General features: G+C 47.6%; 1 protein-coding gene across 3 annotated transcripts in view; it reads right to left on the reverse strand.

The window, feature by feature from the left end:
• PTPRG (protein tyrosine phosphatase receptor type G) overlaps positions 1–16,328 on the reverse strand; it is a 705,012-nt gene that overhangs the window by 86,263 nt on the left and 602,421 nt on the right. For all 3 annotated transcript variants that reach the window (XM_034996466.1, XM_034996465.1, XM_034996467.1), the window contains exons 11-12: positions 12,041–12,090; positions 9,566–10,343 (exon numbers count right to left, since the gene is read on the reverse strand). In XM_034996466.1, the coding sequence (XP_034852357.1) occupies positions 9,566–10,343; positions 12,041–12,090 (828 nt within the window). The remainder of the gene's footprint in view (positions 1–9,565; positions 10,344–12,040; positions 12,091–16,328) is intronic.

Genomic DNA, 16,328 nt, shown 5'->3' on the forward strand with positions numbered 1-16,328 from the left:
TTCATTTCCTCCTCTATAAATGGAGACAATCCTATTGCCTACTACCCTGGGGTGCGAGGAGTCAACGAACTAGTACATATAAACCACTTAGAATGTGGCTTGGTAGCCATTCGGGAGCTGGTTAATGTTATCGATGGGGATGATGATCATCCGCATCCCCATCCCCTCCCTCGTCAACACCCCAGCAGCACAAGGCAGATGCTGAGTGCTCACTGGGTCTCTGCGGAGTGCCATCGCCCTGTGATATCATCGGAGTACCTAATGGTAATCACACAGGAGCTCAGACGAGCTGGGCGCTAGCACTCTGCGGGTGCGGAGGCAGAACCACACAGCTGGCCCTGAGACCAGACCGCACCACGCTTCTTGCCGTCCTTTAGCAGAAACGCCTGTCCTGCCCCCCGACTCAGTCTGTGGCCTGGCGCGCCTTCAAAGGAGGAAGTGTAATAAAACGGTGAACCGCCAGAAACCACCAGGCACACATGACGTGCCCCCTGGGCTGGGTATGTACTCTCCGGCTACTGGACCTTCAGCCCCCTGACGATCCTCCCCATGCTAAGGCCCCCCAGGGACTGGAACACGCTATAAACTATTGAGTACAACCAACATCATGCACTTCAGGGTCAGGCTGACCTGATGACAAATCCTGGCTCAGGCCCTTCTAGCTGTGTGATTTTGGGTAAGTGACTGCCCATCTCTGAGACCCTGGTCCTCCTCTATCAAAGGGAGACATGATGACGCTTACCTCTCAGAGGACTTATAAGGAGTAAATGAGATCATCCAACGTGAAGAAGATTGTGCAAATTATGGCCACATAATTTACAGAGCCAGGTGGAAAATGAAATCAGGGGGCCTCCTGTTCGCAAGTTATTAAAGAGCTTCAAGATGGGGACAGCGGAGCGTGGAGCCAGCACAAGGCCTTCTGAGCACGGTCCCCATGCTCGTGAGGCTGGCCTGAGCAGTCCGGCATTAAGCACAGTGCCTGGCACTGAGAAGGCAGCCAGAGTTCATTCTTCTCTTCCTTCCGATGGAACCAGGCAACAGTGCCCCCAGAATGAGACACTCCCGATTGTTGGGAGCAGCTCACTTTCATTCAGAGCTTCACTTGTAACCCAGCTGCCTCCTGCAAGAACTTGGCTGCCTGGTTCCTGGAGGGCATGCTCTCCGCCCCGATGCCCAAATCCTGACATCAGGATAAGTGCAGGACCTTTGGGTTAATGGAGTTTTCCTCTCCTCATCTCCATCTCTGATTTATCCAGATGGTCTGGTTTTCCCAGCAGAACTAGCCTTCGGTTCCTGCCCGCCATGGGTTGTGTGAACTGGCAACCCACACGTGCGCCTGGCTTGGCACCCCTCCCCCACTAATTATTATTAGATGGTGAAGTAGCTGCCAACATTAATAGGCAATAGAGTTCACATAAACCAACAATGGGCTCGCCTACCAGCAATGTTTGAGGTTGGCAACACTGGCCTGAATTCCCACATGGCAAACATCAGCTGGAGCCCAGCAGCAGACTCTCTTTAGACAGGGCATGTGTCCCTAGTTTGCCACAGGCCTCGCTGCTCCCTAATGTCACACACCAGACCTGCTGTCCTCACCCCTGACCCTGCTGGCAGCTCACTCTAGCCCATCTAATTCCAGTCTGTTGGGGGTGGGGAGGGCACGCTCTGACCCAAGGAATGAGCAGAACAACATGGACCTTGGGTCTTTTCACAAGGCCTCATCATCAAAAGCAAGACTTATGGTTTAAGAAACTCCTGACCAGGATTCTGAAGTCACTAACCTGGCTCAAGAGAAGACGCTGCTTCTGGACAAGGTACCTTTCCTAATCCAATACTTACTTTCAAAGAGATTTGATTTTTCAATCAATTAGAAAGTAACCAGGCTCTTGCTCCAACCATACGATGGGGGCCATTCCCCTTAGTGACCTTGGATGGACCTTTTTCATACTCTTTCCAGAGCTGCATCTTGCTGGTCCGTGTGCACCAGGATGAAATGGGATGGGGGTAACTTATACCCACCTCTCCCTTCTACCCCCGTGGCTGTGACAAAGGGCTGCTGGGAAGGTAAGAAGAGGGAGGCCAGCCAGAGCGGGGACTCAGAAAATGAGCCTCCTTCTGAAATGTCTTCCATATAAAACTTAGAGCAAGATGCTAACTAACCTGCTCTGAGCATTCGCAGGGGGTGGGGGGAGGCAAGGATGAATGCCTTCCCCACATGCCCTGCTCCTCCCAGCTTTTATCTCAGCATCCAACAGAATCTGAGTAAAGTGCCTCCATTCTGCTTTTTTTAAAAAAAAATTAAAAAAAAAAAAGAAAAGAAAAACAGTTTTCAGTGGCATATGTCATCACTGAATTAATGCTGTTTGCCTTTTACTGGCTTGGCTCTCATCCCAGTAGAAGCAAATAAAAACGGAGTACAATGTACTATAAATGCTACAGGCAGTGATGCATCAGATGGACGCATGTGAAACACTTCCTACCCCACGGTAAGGGCTCAGCTTCTGCCATGGGACAACAACCCCTACGCTGTCAAGACTAAAATGAGCTTGGATCCAAGAGACCACTCTCAGGAGTAGGCGAAGGCGGGATTCTTTCACTTTTCAGGAAAGATCAAGAGAAGGACACCACACTCAGAATACAGCCTGGTTCAATTGCGGGCAACTTGACTACATTTGTTCTGAGTAACACCACTCATTAAAAACCACCCACGTCCGTGAATGAAGACGGCTGCTTTAAAAACACACACACCCCAAAAAACTGTGGTAAAAAAACACATGAAATTTACCATCCTAACCATTTCTAAGAGCGCGGTTCAGTCGTGTCAAGTGTGTTCACACTGTTGGGCAACCAATCTCCAGACTCCGTCTTTCACCAGCAAAATGGAAACTCTGTACCCGTTAAACCGCAATCCCCCCCCCCCCCCCCAGCCTCTGCTAGACTACCTTTCTCCCTCTGCTTCTATGACTTGGACGACTCTAGGCACCTCATGCAAGTGGAATCATACATTTGTCTTTCTGTGACCGGCTTATTTCACGTAGCATCATGTCCTCAAGGTTCATCCGTGTTGCAGTATGTATCAGAATGTTCTTCCTTTTTGAGGCTGAATGACATCCCATTGTATGTAGAGACCACATTTTATTCATCCATTCATCTGTTTGGGTAACAACCCAAATGTGCATCCCTTGGCTACTGTAAATAATGCCGCTATGAACATGAATGCACAAGCAACTCTTCAAGACCCTGCTTTCAATTCTTTTGGGTAGATACCCAGCAGTGGGATGGCTGGATCATATGGTAGTTCTATTTTTAATCTTTTAAGGAACCACCATATTGTTTTCTACAGCAGCTGTACCATTTTACATTCCCACCAACAGTGCACGAGCGTTCCAAATTCCCTACATCTTCGCCAACGGTTGTTATTTTCTGTTTGGTTTTGTTGTTTGCATGGTAGCCCCCCAAGCAGGTGTGAAGTGAGAAGGTGGCTGGTTTTTCCCAGGGCCACAAAATCCGTCCTTACTTTTCTGGAGCCCCAGCATTACCTAAGCCACGGTTGCAGAGACACGACTGTCAGGTACAAAAACATACATTCTCCTGCAAGGGACCACGGGCTCTGGGCTCCCATTCCCGTGCCCAAGCTGAATTAGAGCATCGTGTGTTTCCATTTATATTACCACCCAGAGTTCTTGCAAATAAGCACTCCTTACTCCTTCACGGAGAGCTCCCTTCATCACACTCAGATAATGAAACAATAGTCTGTCGTGTCTACTTCAATTAGGCTTTGGAAAACTGAAGGTGTTTGATAAGTCCCAATTTCATTCTAAGCCCTATAAATAACGCTAGTCCTGACCTACCAAACCACCACCATGGACGCTTGGTTGCAACATCATGTGACTCGGCCTTCGGCTGTGACAGAGCCTGTAACTCTTATGTCAAATACATATGACAACCTGAATTCCGGACCCCAGCCTTCAGTGGAATGTTCTACTTGTTCTCAGTGGGGTCTGATTTCCCACACCGAGAAAGATAGACTCTGTCCTAGTTCAAAGATCACCTAGTGGGGGACAGAAACTTCCGAGGGCCCAGATACTTTCTAGGAGGACACTAAACCACACTGGTACTGAGCAACTCCTTCAAGCCATTCCCAGCCGATGCCCTCTGGCCCTCCCAAGAAGATGACAGCCAAGAACAGGGACAGGCAGGATAATCTCAAAAACGCCTCCAAAAAAGGGAACCTGACCCATGAAACAAGCCCTGGCTGCAAAGTGCTTTGGAGAGTCCATACAAATGCCTGCCGTAATTTATTTTAAATAAAGTCTCCTACATTTCCCTCCACCTCCATACACTCTGGCTGAGCATCACATTCATTTCTGCCCTGTCTTCACGAACCTGTCTTACCACTTATTTCTGTCCTTAACTACTTGTTTCCTCAAGTGAACTTTGAAAAGGAAACTTTATATTAATATGATAAATCAGAGTCTCTCAAGCACAGCACTGTTGACACTTGGGACCAGGCAGGTCTGTTGTGGGGGGGCTAGTCTGTGCAGGGTAGGAAGCTCAACAGCATCCCTGGTTTCTTTCTTTTTTTTTTTTTTTTAATTTTATTTATTTATTTGACAGAGAGATAGAGAGAGAGCACAAGTAGGCAAAGAAGCAGGCAGATGGAGAGGGAGAAGCAGGCTCCCCGCAGAGCAGGGAGCCCGATGCGGGACTCGATCCCAGGACCCTGGGATCGTGACCCCAGCCGAAGGCAGCCGCTTAACCGACTGAGCCACCCAGGCGCCCCGCATCCCTGGTTTCTACCCAACTACACGCCAGGAGCAGCCCCCTCCCCAGGCACGACAACCGGAAATGTTTCCAGATATCGCCAAATGCCTTTGGGGAGAGGGGGGACAGAATGCTCTCTGGCTGAGAACCTCTGCCATAAATGGAAAACTGCTATTTTTTCTAAAGCACACAAATATTCACTTAATAATTAACATGTCATCTGAAATCATCTTGTGTTGCCCACTCAGGGAATAAGCCCAAAGCCAGAAGGAAGGCAGCACCATGTGAGGGGGACTCCCCTGGACTCCGGAGTCGGGGCCCGTGTTGGAGCTCTGTGTTGTCCGGACATGTTCCTTAGCCTTCTGAGCCTCAGTTTCCTCACTGGCCAAAGGCAACAAGGACAGAACAGCCCCCACAAGGGTGCTATAGGACCACACACACATGCATCAACTGGCTACTGGGGGTGCCTGCACCACGTTCTGCCTGTGCTCCTAAGAGAGGGGCCAGGGCAGATTTCCACGCGGCACACATCCCGCCGAGGGCTTCATGCTAGTCGATGCTAGCAAACAGACACAGGAGCTGCATGCAGGCCTCTAATCCTTCCCACCAGCCTGCAGGGCAGCTGGAACTAGGGCAATCAACTCTACAGTCGAGGCCAAGTACCAGCGCTTCTTACCTCCCCGGCCCAGGGATGTGTTTCGTTTGGCATATGTGAAAACGAACAGACAAACAAACATACAAAAAAACGAAAGAAGGAAAAAAGAGAATATGTTTTAAAAACTGGGACTCACAAATTGGGAGATGCTGCACAAAGACTTGGACTTCTGGCTCGTGAGGCACCTTCAGTGGCTACGATCAGGGGAACTGAGTGAGGCTTCCTCTTTAGCGAAGACACGGGCGCTCTGGTTTGCTGTGGTCCCCACTCCTCCCTAATGTCCTCCTCTCTCACTGATACCACCCGTCTGCCTTCTCTAGTTGCCTGACTTTGCTGCTTCTCCCACAGAAGGACTCCTCTTCTCCTTCCTTGTGAATTAATATTAAAGCTACTACTCACAGGACTTAAAAAGATGTCACCAAACATCAAGGGAATTTAAAACAAGCCTTTTGGAAATGCTGGTCAAAACAGAACAGAGTTTGTAACTTTAAACATTAATGCTTGTTTCAAAGACGCTAACTATAGGGGCGCCTGGGTGGCTCTGTCGGTTAAGTGTCCGACTCTTGATTTGGGCTCAGGTGATGGTCTTGGAGTCTTGGGGATCGAGCCCCCTGTTGGACTCCACGCTCAGTGGGGAGTTTGCTTGAGATTCTCTCTCTCTCTCTCTCTCAAAAAAAAAAAAAGAGGCTAAAGATTGTTGAAAACAATTGTGTTTACTTACTGTGAAGAAAAACTAAATGAGATTTAAACAAATGTACATGCAAAACCTTTAAAATAAGTCACCACTGACATGAAGGTGAGTGGCTTTATTTAAAAAGTAAACGTCAAGCTGGAGGAGGCAGGCGGGGAAAGGCTAGAAGGGCTGGAAGCGAAGCGAGGCAGTGGGGATCACGGACTGATGTGGGGTTGGGGGTTTTACCCTTGAGTCACTCACATCCTTCCTCAACCAACAAGCACACATGTACTTCTACTTAAACCAGGGGTCGGCAAATGCCTCCTCGCAGATCAAACCAGGCCCACTGTCTGGTTTTGTAAATGGCGTTTTGTTGGAATTCAACCACATCTGCTCACTTACATATTATTTTGGCTGTTTTTGTGCTACCTGGTGGGACTGACAAGTTTCAACAGAGACCTATGGCCCACAAGGCTTTGAGACGTGAACCTTCCCACTAGATGAACGTGGTGAGGGAGTTGCTCTGGTTTACCAGTCTGGGGAAAGAGCACAGTTCCTGGGGGTCATTTTGAATGCCTGCTAATTGGGGACCAGAGTCTTGGCATGCTCCTTAATGTCCAGGGAGGACTACAAAAGAAAGACCTGCTAGGGGCCTCCTCATGGTCACCATTGTGATTTCGTGGCGTTTGGGCTGGGGACAGCTCCTCCTTCCTCGTAACTGACTGCAAGGGTGACTCCATGTATCTGCAGCCCCGTCTGAACCAAGAGCTCTTGTTATCCCCACTTTACTGATGACAACGCTGAGCAGAGACCGCCTGAGGAGCCAGAGTGAATAAGGGGCAGAGGCTACTGGGGTGATGTGACTCCAGAAGCTGCTTGCCAAGACTCTGCCAAGATGGCACACGTGGATGCCCGATGGTTGAAGCTGGAGATCCACACGCCCCAGCCCTGGGGCAGCAAATCCGCAAGGTTCACCAATCCCAATGACTCATTGCCTCCCACCTGGAACTGGCCCAGGTCCCCCACTGCTCTCTAGTCTCACGAGGTATGAACACTCCCAACCTAAGCTCTCAACAGCCATCTTTGTCGGAAGTACGGGCAGAGACGCGTTTAAGAGGAACAGGCAGAGAGGACCTCCTTGCCAGAGCCCTGAGTCCACAGGCAAAGCCGCTCAAGCTTGAAAATCCGTTCTCGACAAGGTCTACCACTAGTCTTCGGAGAAACCCCACTGGTCCAAGCTGCCACTGCCATCCCCTCCTAACTGGGCTTCTTGCGTCTCCTCTTGCCTCCCCTGTATAATCTCCACAAAGAGGCCAGAAGGGTCTTTCAAAAAAGTTAATCAGATGAGCAAGTCTCCCGCTAAAATCCACCACCGGTTTTCCATTTGAGTTACAATCAAAACCTCAGCATGGATGATGAGCCCCCTCCTGGTCTGAGCTCTGCCCATCTGTGAACTCATCCCTTATCCCTCCCTCCTGACTCTCTAGGGTCCACACACACTGGCCTTGGGATCGCTCCTCGACCACTCCCAAATCAATCCCGACTTTGGGTCTCTGGATCTGCTATTCCTCCTGCAGCCTAGAATGCTCTTCCAAGGATCTCCACATGGTTACCTCCTCACCACTTGGGTCTCTGCTCAAGTGACCACTCGATGCCACACTGCCCCCCTCCCCAACCCAAGCACTCACCACTATTTCACGTTACGCACTTGTTCACTGGAATATCCTCAAGCTCCCCCACTAGAACAGAAACCCCCGGAAGAACAGAAGCCTGCCTTGATCTGTGTCCTATTCCCAATGTTTCATGCGGTGCCCAGTACACAGCGGGTACTCCATAAATATTTAATATCTTCAAATGCAAGAAATTCTACCGTCTCACAGTAATTCCTAGAGGAAATGTCACCGTTCATGTCAGAATGGCTTCAGACAGCTTTATAAGTGGCCCAGTATTTCCTCCACTCAACTCCACAGAAGGCTACTCTACACTTTTCCTGAAAACCAGGACAAACTGAGCAACACCCATAGGAAACCCAAACTTCAAAAAACGAGTCCATACCAGCTTTAAGGAGCAACGTAATTCAAAACATGAAAATTTATTCTAAGTTGTATCTTAACATACGAGATCTCAGCTTTAGATGAATTTTAATGTTTACAAGTGCAAAAGCAAATAAATATTTACCAGTTGCTTTTTTTTTTTTTTGCACTCTTATAACTCCACAACAGCTTAGATGCAAAAAAAATTGTTGCTAAACATCTTGTAGTCTGGCAAAAAGAAGAATTTCTTATTAAGAAAACCCCTCACAACAATAACAACCCCTCATGCTCACGGCTGCCTGGCAGAGACTATCAGGATGGTTCGGTAGGATCTGAGCACATGATAGAGCACCGAATCACTATGGGTCAGGGTGACGGGGATCACCACCTCAGGGCGGAGGCCAGACCAGCCACGCCCTGGCCTCACCATCCGTAAGCTGGGTTATGCATACGGCAAACGGGGCTCTGCATAGAGAGCCCCATTGCTTGGGCGAGGACGGTGGGCTAACACCAACTCTCCCCACTCTGGGGCATCTCATGCTTTTGGTTTCAGGGTGCAGGTCACATCCCCAGATTTGCCTATGTTCGTCAAGATGGGTCCCTGCCCTCCTCATGATTTTCTTTAACAGTACCTGCTTCTTTCCTGTTACTGTTCACCATCTTCAACCTCAGTTAGCTCATTTCCTGGCTAGCCAGCCACCCTGCTTGCCTGCTCTGTACCACCCTGCTTCCTAGCTTCCCGGCGGGCACGCTAGCTCAGTGTCACCATCGCTGTGTCCTTTAGGCAGTCAGCAAGCCTCAAGAGGCAGGGGCTGTGCTCCCCCCCGCCCCCGGGATGGTACCCACCCCGTGCCTGGCACCAAACAGTCCCTAAACCCAGGTGCTGAGTAAGTGAATAAGGAATGAAATCTTAATGAAGAAACTTCTTAAGATCGATGTCTTTTTTTATTCATTTCCTTCACTGTGTAGTTTATTTCTTTTTAAAGATTTTATTTATTTATTTGAGAGAGAGCGAGAGAGCACACCAGCAGGGGGAGGGGCAGGGGGGAGAGAAGAAGCAGACTCCCCTGCTGATCCAGGGGCCCCGAGATCATGACCTGAGCCGAAGGCAGACGCTTAACCAACTGAGCCCCCCAGGCGCCCCTCATTGTGTAGTTTAAATCCTTGAAGTTATTCTGAGTTAAGTAGATTTTATCAGGAAACAAATATCACAGAAGGTCTTAATCCAGCCACAAAGAGAGAGGAGGTTATTCTTATTAGAATAAAAAACAGAGAGACAGACAGACAGATACACGCACACACATCTTTTATGCCAGGGACATATACAATTTCAGGAACGTTAAGCACTTTCTGGAGCTTCATCTCCCATCCCTATTTTTTTTTAAAGGACGAGCCTGCTCACAGCAGCGTGGAGCCTCAGGTGAGGACCGGGCCACTTACCTGGATTAACCGTGATAAATTTGCTATCCTCGGAAAATCGGTCCCCTCGGGACATGGGCTTTTTCGATGGCATCTGGGGCCTCCTGGGATCACTCCCCTCGAAACGCTCCTCTGTGACCGTGGGGGGCACTTGCGTGGAGGTGACCGAGGCGGCGTCCAGGCCAGGGCGGGCACCACCCACGGCATCGGGCCGGTGTGTGGGGACGGCAGTGTGGTCCTGCCCGGGCCCGGGCAGAGTCTGATGCCCGCCCTCCTCGGCAGTCCTGTTGGGAGACGAGGGGGTGGCGGTGGGCTCGTCCTGCCTCGGCTCCTGGGCGGCGTGGGTCACCCCGCTCTTCTTCTTCTCGGCGTCCTTCTCCCCCTCGTCCTCGTGCTCCCGCTCCCCATCCTCACTCTCGCTTTTCTCATCCTTCTCCCCTTCCTCTGCGCCCTCGCTGTCCTTGGTCGGTGCTGAGTCGCCGTCGGGGCCCGGGGAAGCCAAGGCCTCCGTGGTGGCCAGGACGGGCCTGACGGCCTGCTTGCTGGCCGAGGCGGCCGTGGGCAGGCGCGTGGGCCACACGGTGCTGGGGAAGGAGGGGATGCCACCGCCGCTGAACCCCAGGCCGGCCAGGAGCGTGCTGGTGACCACCGAGGCTACGGTCGCCTGGCTGCCGCTGGAGGACGGGCCCATCCCGGTCGCCATGGAGACAAATGAGAAGGGGATGCCCGAGGATGTCCAGGTAGAAGACCCCGAGCTGATGGGGGCCATGTCGGCCGACGAGGCAGGAGACGCCGTGGGCTTTAAGGGGTCACCCAGGGAGGGCGGGAGAGGGGACAGAAGAGACAGCAGAGTGGTGTCAGTCATCAGGATTGGGAAAGAGGCCCTGGTTATGACCCTTAATGGGTTTTACTCATCTTTTATTTTCCTCACAGGGTCTCTCGAGCGGTGCCAAAGCCGACACGAGGTGATTCGTGGTTGACCACCTCTGGTCTTAATGGTTTTACAACGACTTTGAGTGCATTAAAAATTTCAACTAGCATATCAAACCCAACTTTTCACCCTGATTGCTTAGGAGGAAGCCAACTGCCAAAAAAAAAGTACCATTAAAGCTGGCGTAAAGACAAGTATCAGCTAAGTAATAAACCGGCAACATCGATCGGATGGCCGAATGATCCCAGGGTAACACTGGAAGAGACAGGAGCCCTTGCATTTTCATATACCCGTGGCCCTTGTGGAGAGCACCCAGCAGTGAGGTCTAGAAAAGCCCTCTGGAGCGGCCCCCCGCGCTGCAGAGGCAGGAGTTACACCCAACACGGCACGCTTTGCAACGGGCTGACAGCTGCTGCAACTTCCAGAGTCTCTGGCTCTATCCACGGCGAGACCTACGCCCACGTACGTGGCAACAGGAGAAATTCCATTTAACAAGTACCAGCTGTGTGCCGGGCCTTCCCACCCTACCCCGGAGGCACGTAGGATCATCACCCCATTTTACAGGTCAGGAAACCGAGGCACAGAGATGTTAAGGGCTGGAGGGAGGGCTGCTTGTGAGCGAGCCTCAGCTCATTCTTCCCACCATACTCAGCTGGGGCTTACATGTGGAGCCACATACTGAACCTTGGGGAGAACAAGAAATGTTGCTCTAAGTTATCCGTTTAATTTTCGTTCTTATAACCTGGTGTACAGAATCCAGATCTCCATCCCATCACTTCTACGGTTCAAAACAACACAGCCAGAACAACTTTGACTTCATAACATGATCACCATATTGTAGTTGGGAAACTCTGTAGTTTTAAGGATTGTCGAGTTAGCAGATGTTAGGTTCTGAAGCTGGTTAATGAAATGCCAAATGCCACATAAGATAAGGCACCCAAGACAGAGAAGTCAGGTGGTCTGGGCTTGAGTTGACAGGCCCCTGTCTGGGGGAGGCATCACTTTTAACTCACGGGCCTCAGTTTCCTCACCTGTAAAATGGGAACAAACAGTAACACCAATCTCATGGGATACCGCCAGGAGTAAATAAAATGATAAAATGATCTGTGCCTAAAACCCAGGAAACGCCAGTAAATTTTAGGCTACTACTGTTATCACCAACACTGTGATTAATATTGGCAAAGCTTAGATATTAATTGAGGCTCCAGAAATTTGCAAATCCATGTAACAGTGGGAAATGACAACCTCTGAATTTTAGCACATGTCCAAAGAAGGGCTTGGAAGAGACCTTTTGCACTCCTATGTTGTATGATCCCACAGATGATAAATAATTTAAAATCTGGAGAGTTTTTATCTTGATAAGAATTATACAGTGTAACACAACTGCTTTAACTCTCTGCATAGCTTCTTTTCATAACATAAACAGTGAGAAATGTAATTGTTTCTGGATTTTCACCTCTTCATGAGCAGTTTAACAACATCATACTGCCACCTCGTGGTGATAGTTTTAATTGCATGTGAATTAACCACGGGACACGACAAAGCAATTACCATCTGCTACTTACCACTCCTGTTTTAACTATTCTGGTCCCTTGGAATATTCGAGTAGTATTAGCTGAAACAAAGATATTACATTGTAAGCAATACACTTTTTTTATAGTTCCAACAAAACTTTACTTAAGCTTTACATATAATTCCCACATGTCACCAGATAGTATTCCTCTGCAGACTTTCTCCCCAACCACTTAAAAATGTAAAACCCTTCTTAGCTTGTGAATCATTAAAAAACTTTCAGAATGCTATATAGTTTGCTGGCTCTTGTCTTAAGCTATTAGTTTAAAAATTTTTTTTGAATTTTTATTGTTTTCTGTTTTGAAGTACAACTTAAATAAATATACAGAGCTTAGGTATATAGTCTAATTAATTTTCTTTGTAAACCACCTGTACGGAGACATACAGATGTTCTCCAGGACCCCAGTAGGTGTGAATACACCCCACTCAATACCTACCCCACCTTTCCGAAAGGTAACCACAATTCTGACCTCTGTTAGAGTTTTGTCTATCTTTGAACTTCATAGAAGTGGAATCATAGTATTCCACTATTCCTACCTGTTATCTTTCTTTAAAGTTTATTATTATCATCTTTTTTTAGTCATCTCTACACCCAGCATGGGGCTCGAACTCACCACCCTGAGATCAAGAGCCTCTGACCAAGCCACCTTCAATACCTATTATTTTTTGTTTATAATTTCTCATATTATCCATTCAGTCATTATAATAAGAATCCTGAATTTACTGTAGTGTACCTTAAATTAGTACTTTTACCACTTGCTAAAAACATAAGAGCTGTGCAACAATTTAACTCTATTTGCCTGCCTCACCTTTTGTGTATTGTCATATATTTTTTCTAAAGTTTTGAAACCCTATAAGATATTGCCATCATTGCTTTAAGTGGTCAAATTCTTATATGATCCACACAATGATCGTGCTGGTGTTCCTTCTTCTTGCAGTATTTTTTGGTCATATGTTAGTACTGTAAACAGTAGAACTGAAAAAAAAATATTTAATTGTGGTAAAATGCACATAACATAAAACTTACCATCTTAACCACGTTTAAGTGTGCAAGTCAGTAGTGTTAAGTATATTTTCATTGTTGTGCAACCAATCTCCAGGATTTTTTCATCTTTCAAAACGGAAACTCTGTACACATTAAACAAGACCCATTTTCCCCTTTCCCCCACTCTTTCTACACATTTGACTACTCTAGCTACTTCATGTATTTGTCTTTTTGTGACTGGCTTATTTCATTCCACATGATGTCTTTAAGGTTCATACAATGCTGGACCATGTGTCAGAATTTCCTTCCTTTCAAGGCTGAATAGTAATCCATTGTATGGATATATATGCCACATTTTATTATCTATTCATTGTCAGTAGACATTGGGTTGCTTCACTATTGTGAATAATGGGAAACAGTGTAATTTTAAAAAAAATGCCTCTGTGGTTATCTCAAAAAACAGTACTGTTATATAAACTAAAAGTTTGCTTCCTATATATACATGGCACTGAAAAATCTGCAAGAAAAAAAAAAAAAAACTAAATGCCAAAATAAATAATATGTATACCTGTTGTTTTTACCTAAACCAGAAGTGGCCAATGACTGACATAGTTTTTTGTTTGGCCGGCAAGCTTTCTTAAAAACTGAATTTGTTGTAGTAGCCTTCAACCTAAAAATCCCAATTTCCTCTTATCCTGAAAAATCACAATATTCGGTAAAACTGAACTCTCCTTCCTGCTGGGGCTGAGCATCCCTCACTTCCTTTTGGTGGACGTAGGATCTCCAGCTTCCCATTGATAACCCTCCTCTCCTCTATACAGGCTCCCTGTGTGGCCCCAGGGGCATGTCAGTCTGCAACCCCCGACCTAGTGATACATTCATTTTGCACAGTTGTGAAGTCCGATGTATGAAGAGACGGACGTGGAGAAGAGACCCATCTAGAAGTCAGGACAACCAGGTCAAACACAGCAGCCTTGGAAGCGAACAGCTCTTGCCTGGTTCAAGCCGGGGTGACCAGGACGTTTCTCCAGGACCGTTCAGATCCAAAGCGCTGAACCTGGTGCCCACGGGCCTAATGGGATCCAGGGACGGGGGAGAAAAGGCATCTGCCTTCCCACTAAGCTCTCACTGACATGTAGCGTTTCCTTCCACCATGAAAGCAGGCAACAAATCTCAGCCACACTAGCGGGACCGGTGGCTTTGTCTCTGACCTAAGTCAGATATTTTTACACTGCCTCCTAATTGTCATAGCTAGCTTGGAGCTTCATTTATGTTCATCACTACTCAGAAATCACAGTAGGCAACAGACCTACTGCTTGTCATTCAGTGCTTTAATAATAAAAAAAAAAAGCATATATGACTACATCCAAATTTGTTTGTTTAAAATATTTTGACAACTGTATTTGGATATAATTGGTTCCCTTTCCTATGTATTTTGCTTATTTATTTTAAGCCATGCTAAGAGAGGATCTGTTGGCTTCAGGCTGCCTGATGAGTCCGTGGCTCAGAGAGAAAGCTCCAGAACCACGATTTTCCAAGACTGTTGAGAACTGCAGACAGGCTTTGAACACGCAATCAATCTTTTCGTTCATTTTGTTGAGTTACTGGGGTTACAGGGTAATATTTACTCTTTAGGGGTGGTCTTGCTGTGTAAAAATGATTGGGCTTTGGAATAAGAAATTCAGACCCCTCTTAGTAGCCAAGTAATTTCTCCTGCAAGTTACTTGACTGCCCAGAAAATCATTTCTCCATCTGTAAAATAACAGGTACATTACAAGCTGCCACGGGGTCAGATGACATAACTAATGGGAAAATGGAACTGTGAGCCATTCTGCAGATACCATTTGCTATTATTACTGTTATTATATTTACCACACTGAGGCAAATAGATAACATTTATTATGTTATACAGAATATAAATAGTGTTATGTTTATTACAATGTGAAGAGTCTACCTGGCTTCCTCATGCTCCCAAACCAGATGTAAATTTCATCACTGGGAAACCCAATTATTCTGAGCAAGGCTTTTGTGAAATTCTCTATGCTTTTCCTCTTCCCTTTTAAGACTTAAATCCTAATTGTTGCTCAGTGTTGTACACTGGGCCCTACTTCTCAAAAATGCATACTTGGGGGCACCTGGGTGGCTCAGTCAGTTAAGCATCTGCCTTTGGCTCAGGTCATGATCCCAGGGTCCTGGGATCGAGCCCCGCATCGGGCTCCCTGCTCTGCGGGAAGCCTGCTTCTCCCTCTTCCCCTCCCTCCCCGGTTCACGCTCTCTCTCTCTTGCAAAAATAAATAAATAAAATCTTTTAAAAAAAATGCATACTTGGCTCCCAACAGGAGGTGTGCAAGCCTACCCAAAGGTTTAGCTGGTACATTGGCTGCTGGCTGCTGTAGGGAAGACACGAAAGCTACCACGGGGAGGAGTGGAGGATCATGCCCCTCTGTCAACACATAGGGACAAACACCAATATATAAAATGAGTCAACTCACATCCACCTCTGAACAAAGTGAGTCCGTACACAAAGGAGACACTGGCCAATTTCAACAAGTCTCTGTGATCAGACATTTTAAATACTCCATGCTTGGAATTTATAGCTGACAAGGCCTTTTTGAATTACATTACATTACAAACATTTAATTTTTCAAAGTCCACGCAGAAGCCAGCAAGCTCGGGGGCCTATTAATCAGGAAAGGCATTCTGCAGAGCCCAGCTTCTCGGTCGAAGCACACGGGAGGCTTAATCATGATTTATGTGTCCAAAGTTCCAGAGCCCCGGCCTCAGCAAGCTCCCATGGTGGCCTCCCATTCTCTCTCCCCTGGGCCGGCACAGACCTGGCTTCGGCCCACTGGGCCCTCCTCAACGCGGCCAGAGCCGCCAAGACACTCAGGGCACAGGTGGATGTGGCAAGCGTGATTTATGTGGGCAAAAAATTCAGCCATGCTCATTTCAATTAGTTTAAAAGGAAGGGTGACATAATGTGAACATGAGCAAAGAACAGTTAAAGGCCAAACTATAAAGCTAGAAGGGATCCTCAGAGGGAATCGAAGGCTGGAGGGCTTCTTGATGGGTTCATCATTTATTATTTTTTAGATCAAACCGAATACTGAGGGGCTATTTATGGATGGTACCAGGCGCTCTGCATGTCATTCCCACCAGGCCCCTGTGAGGTGGGTACTGTTACTATTACCACTTTTCAGACTGGGACACTGTAACTTGGAGAAACTTATAAACATTCTCTGAGTCCCACCAGCGCTGAGTGGCAGCCGGACTCAAACCTGGGGACCCCACTGTGG

The sequence above is a fragment of the Mirounga leonina genome, unplaced genomic scaffold (genome assembly GCF_011800145.1).
Source record: "Mirounga leonina isolate KUSES-001 unplaced genomic scaffold, KU_Mleo_1.0 Mir_94, whole genome shotgun sequence".
NCBI classification, from domain to species: Eukaryota; Metazoa; Chordata; class Mammalia; order Carnivora; family Phocidae; genus Mirounga; species Mirounga leonina.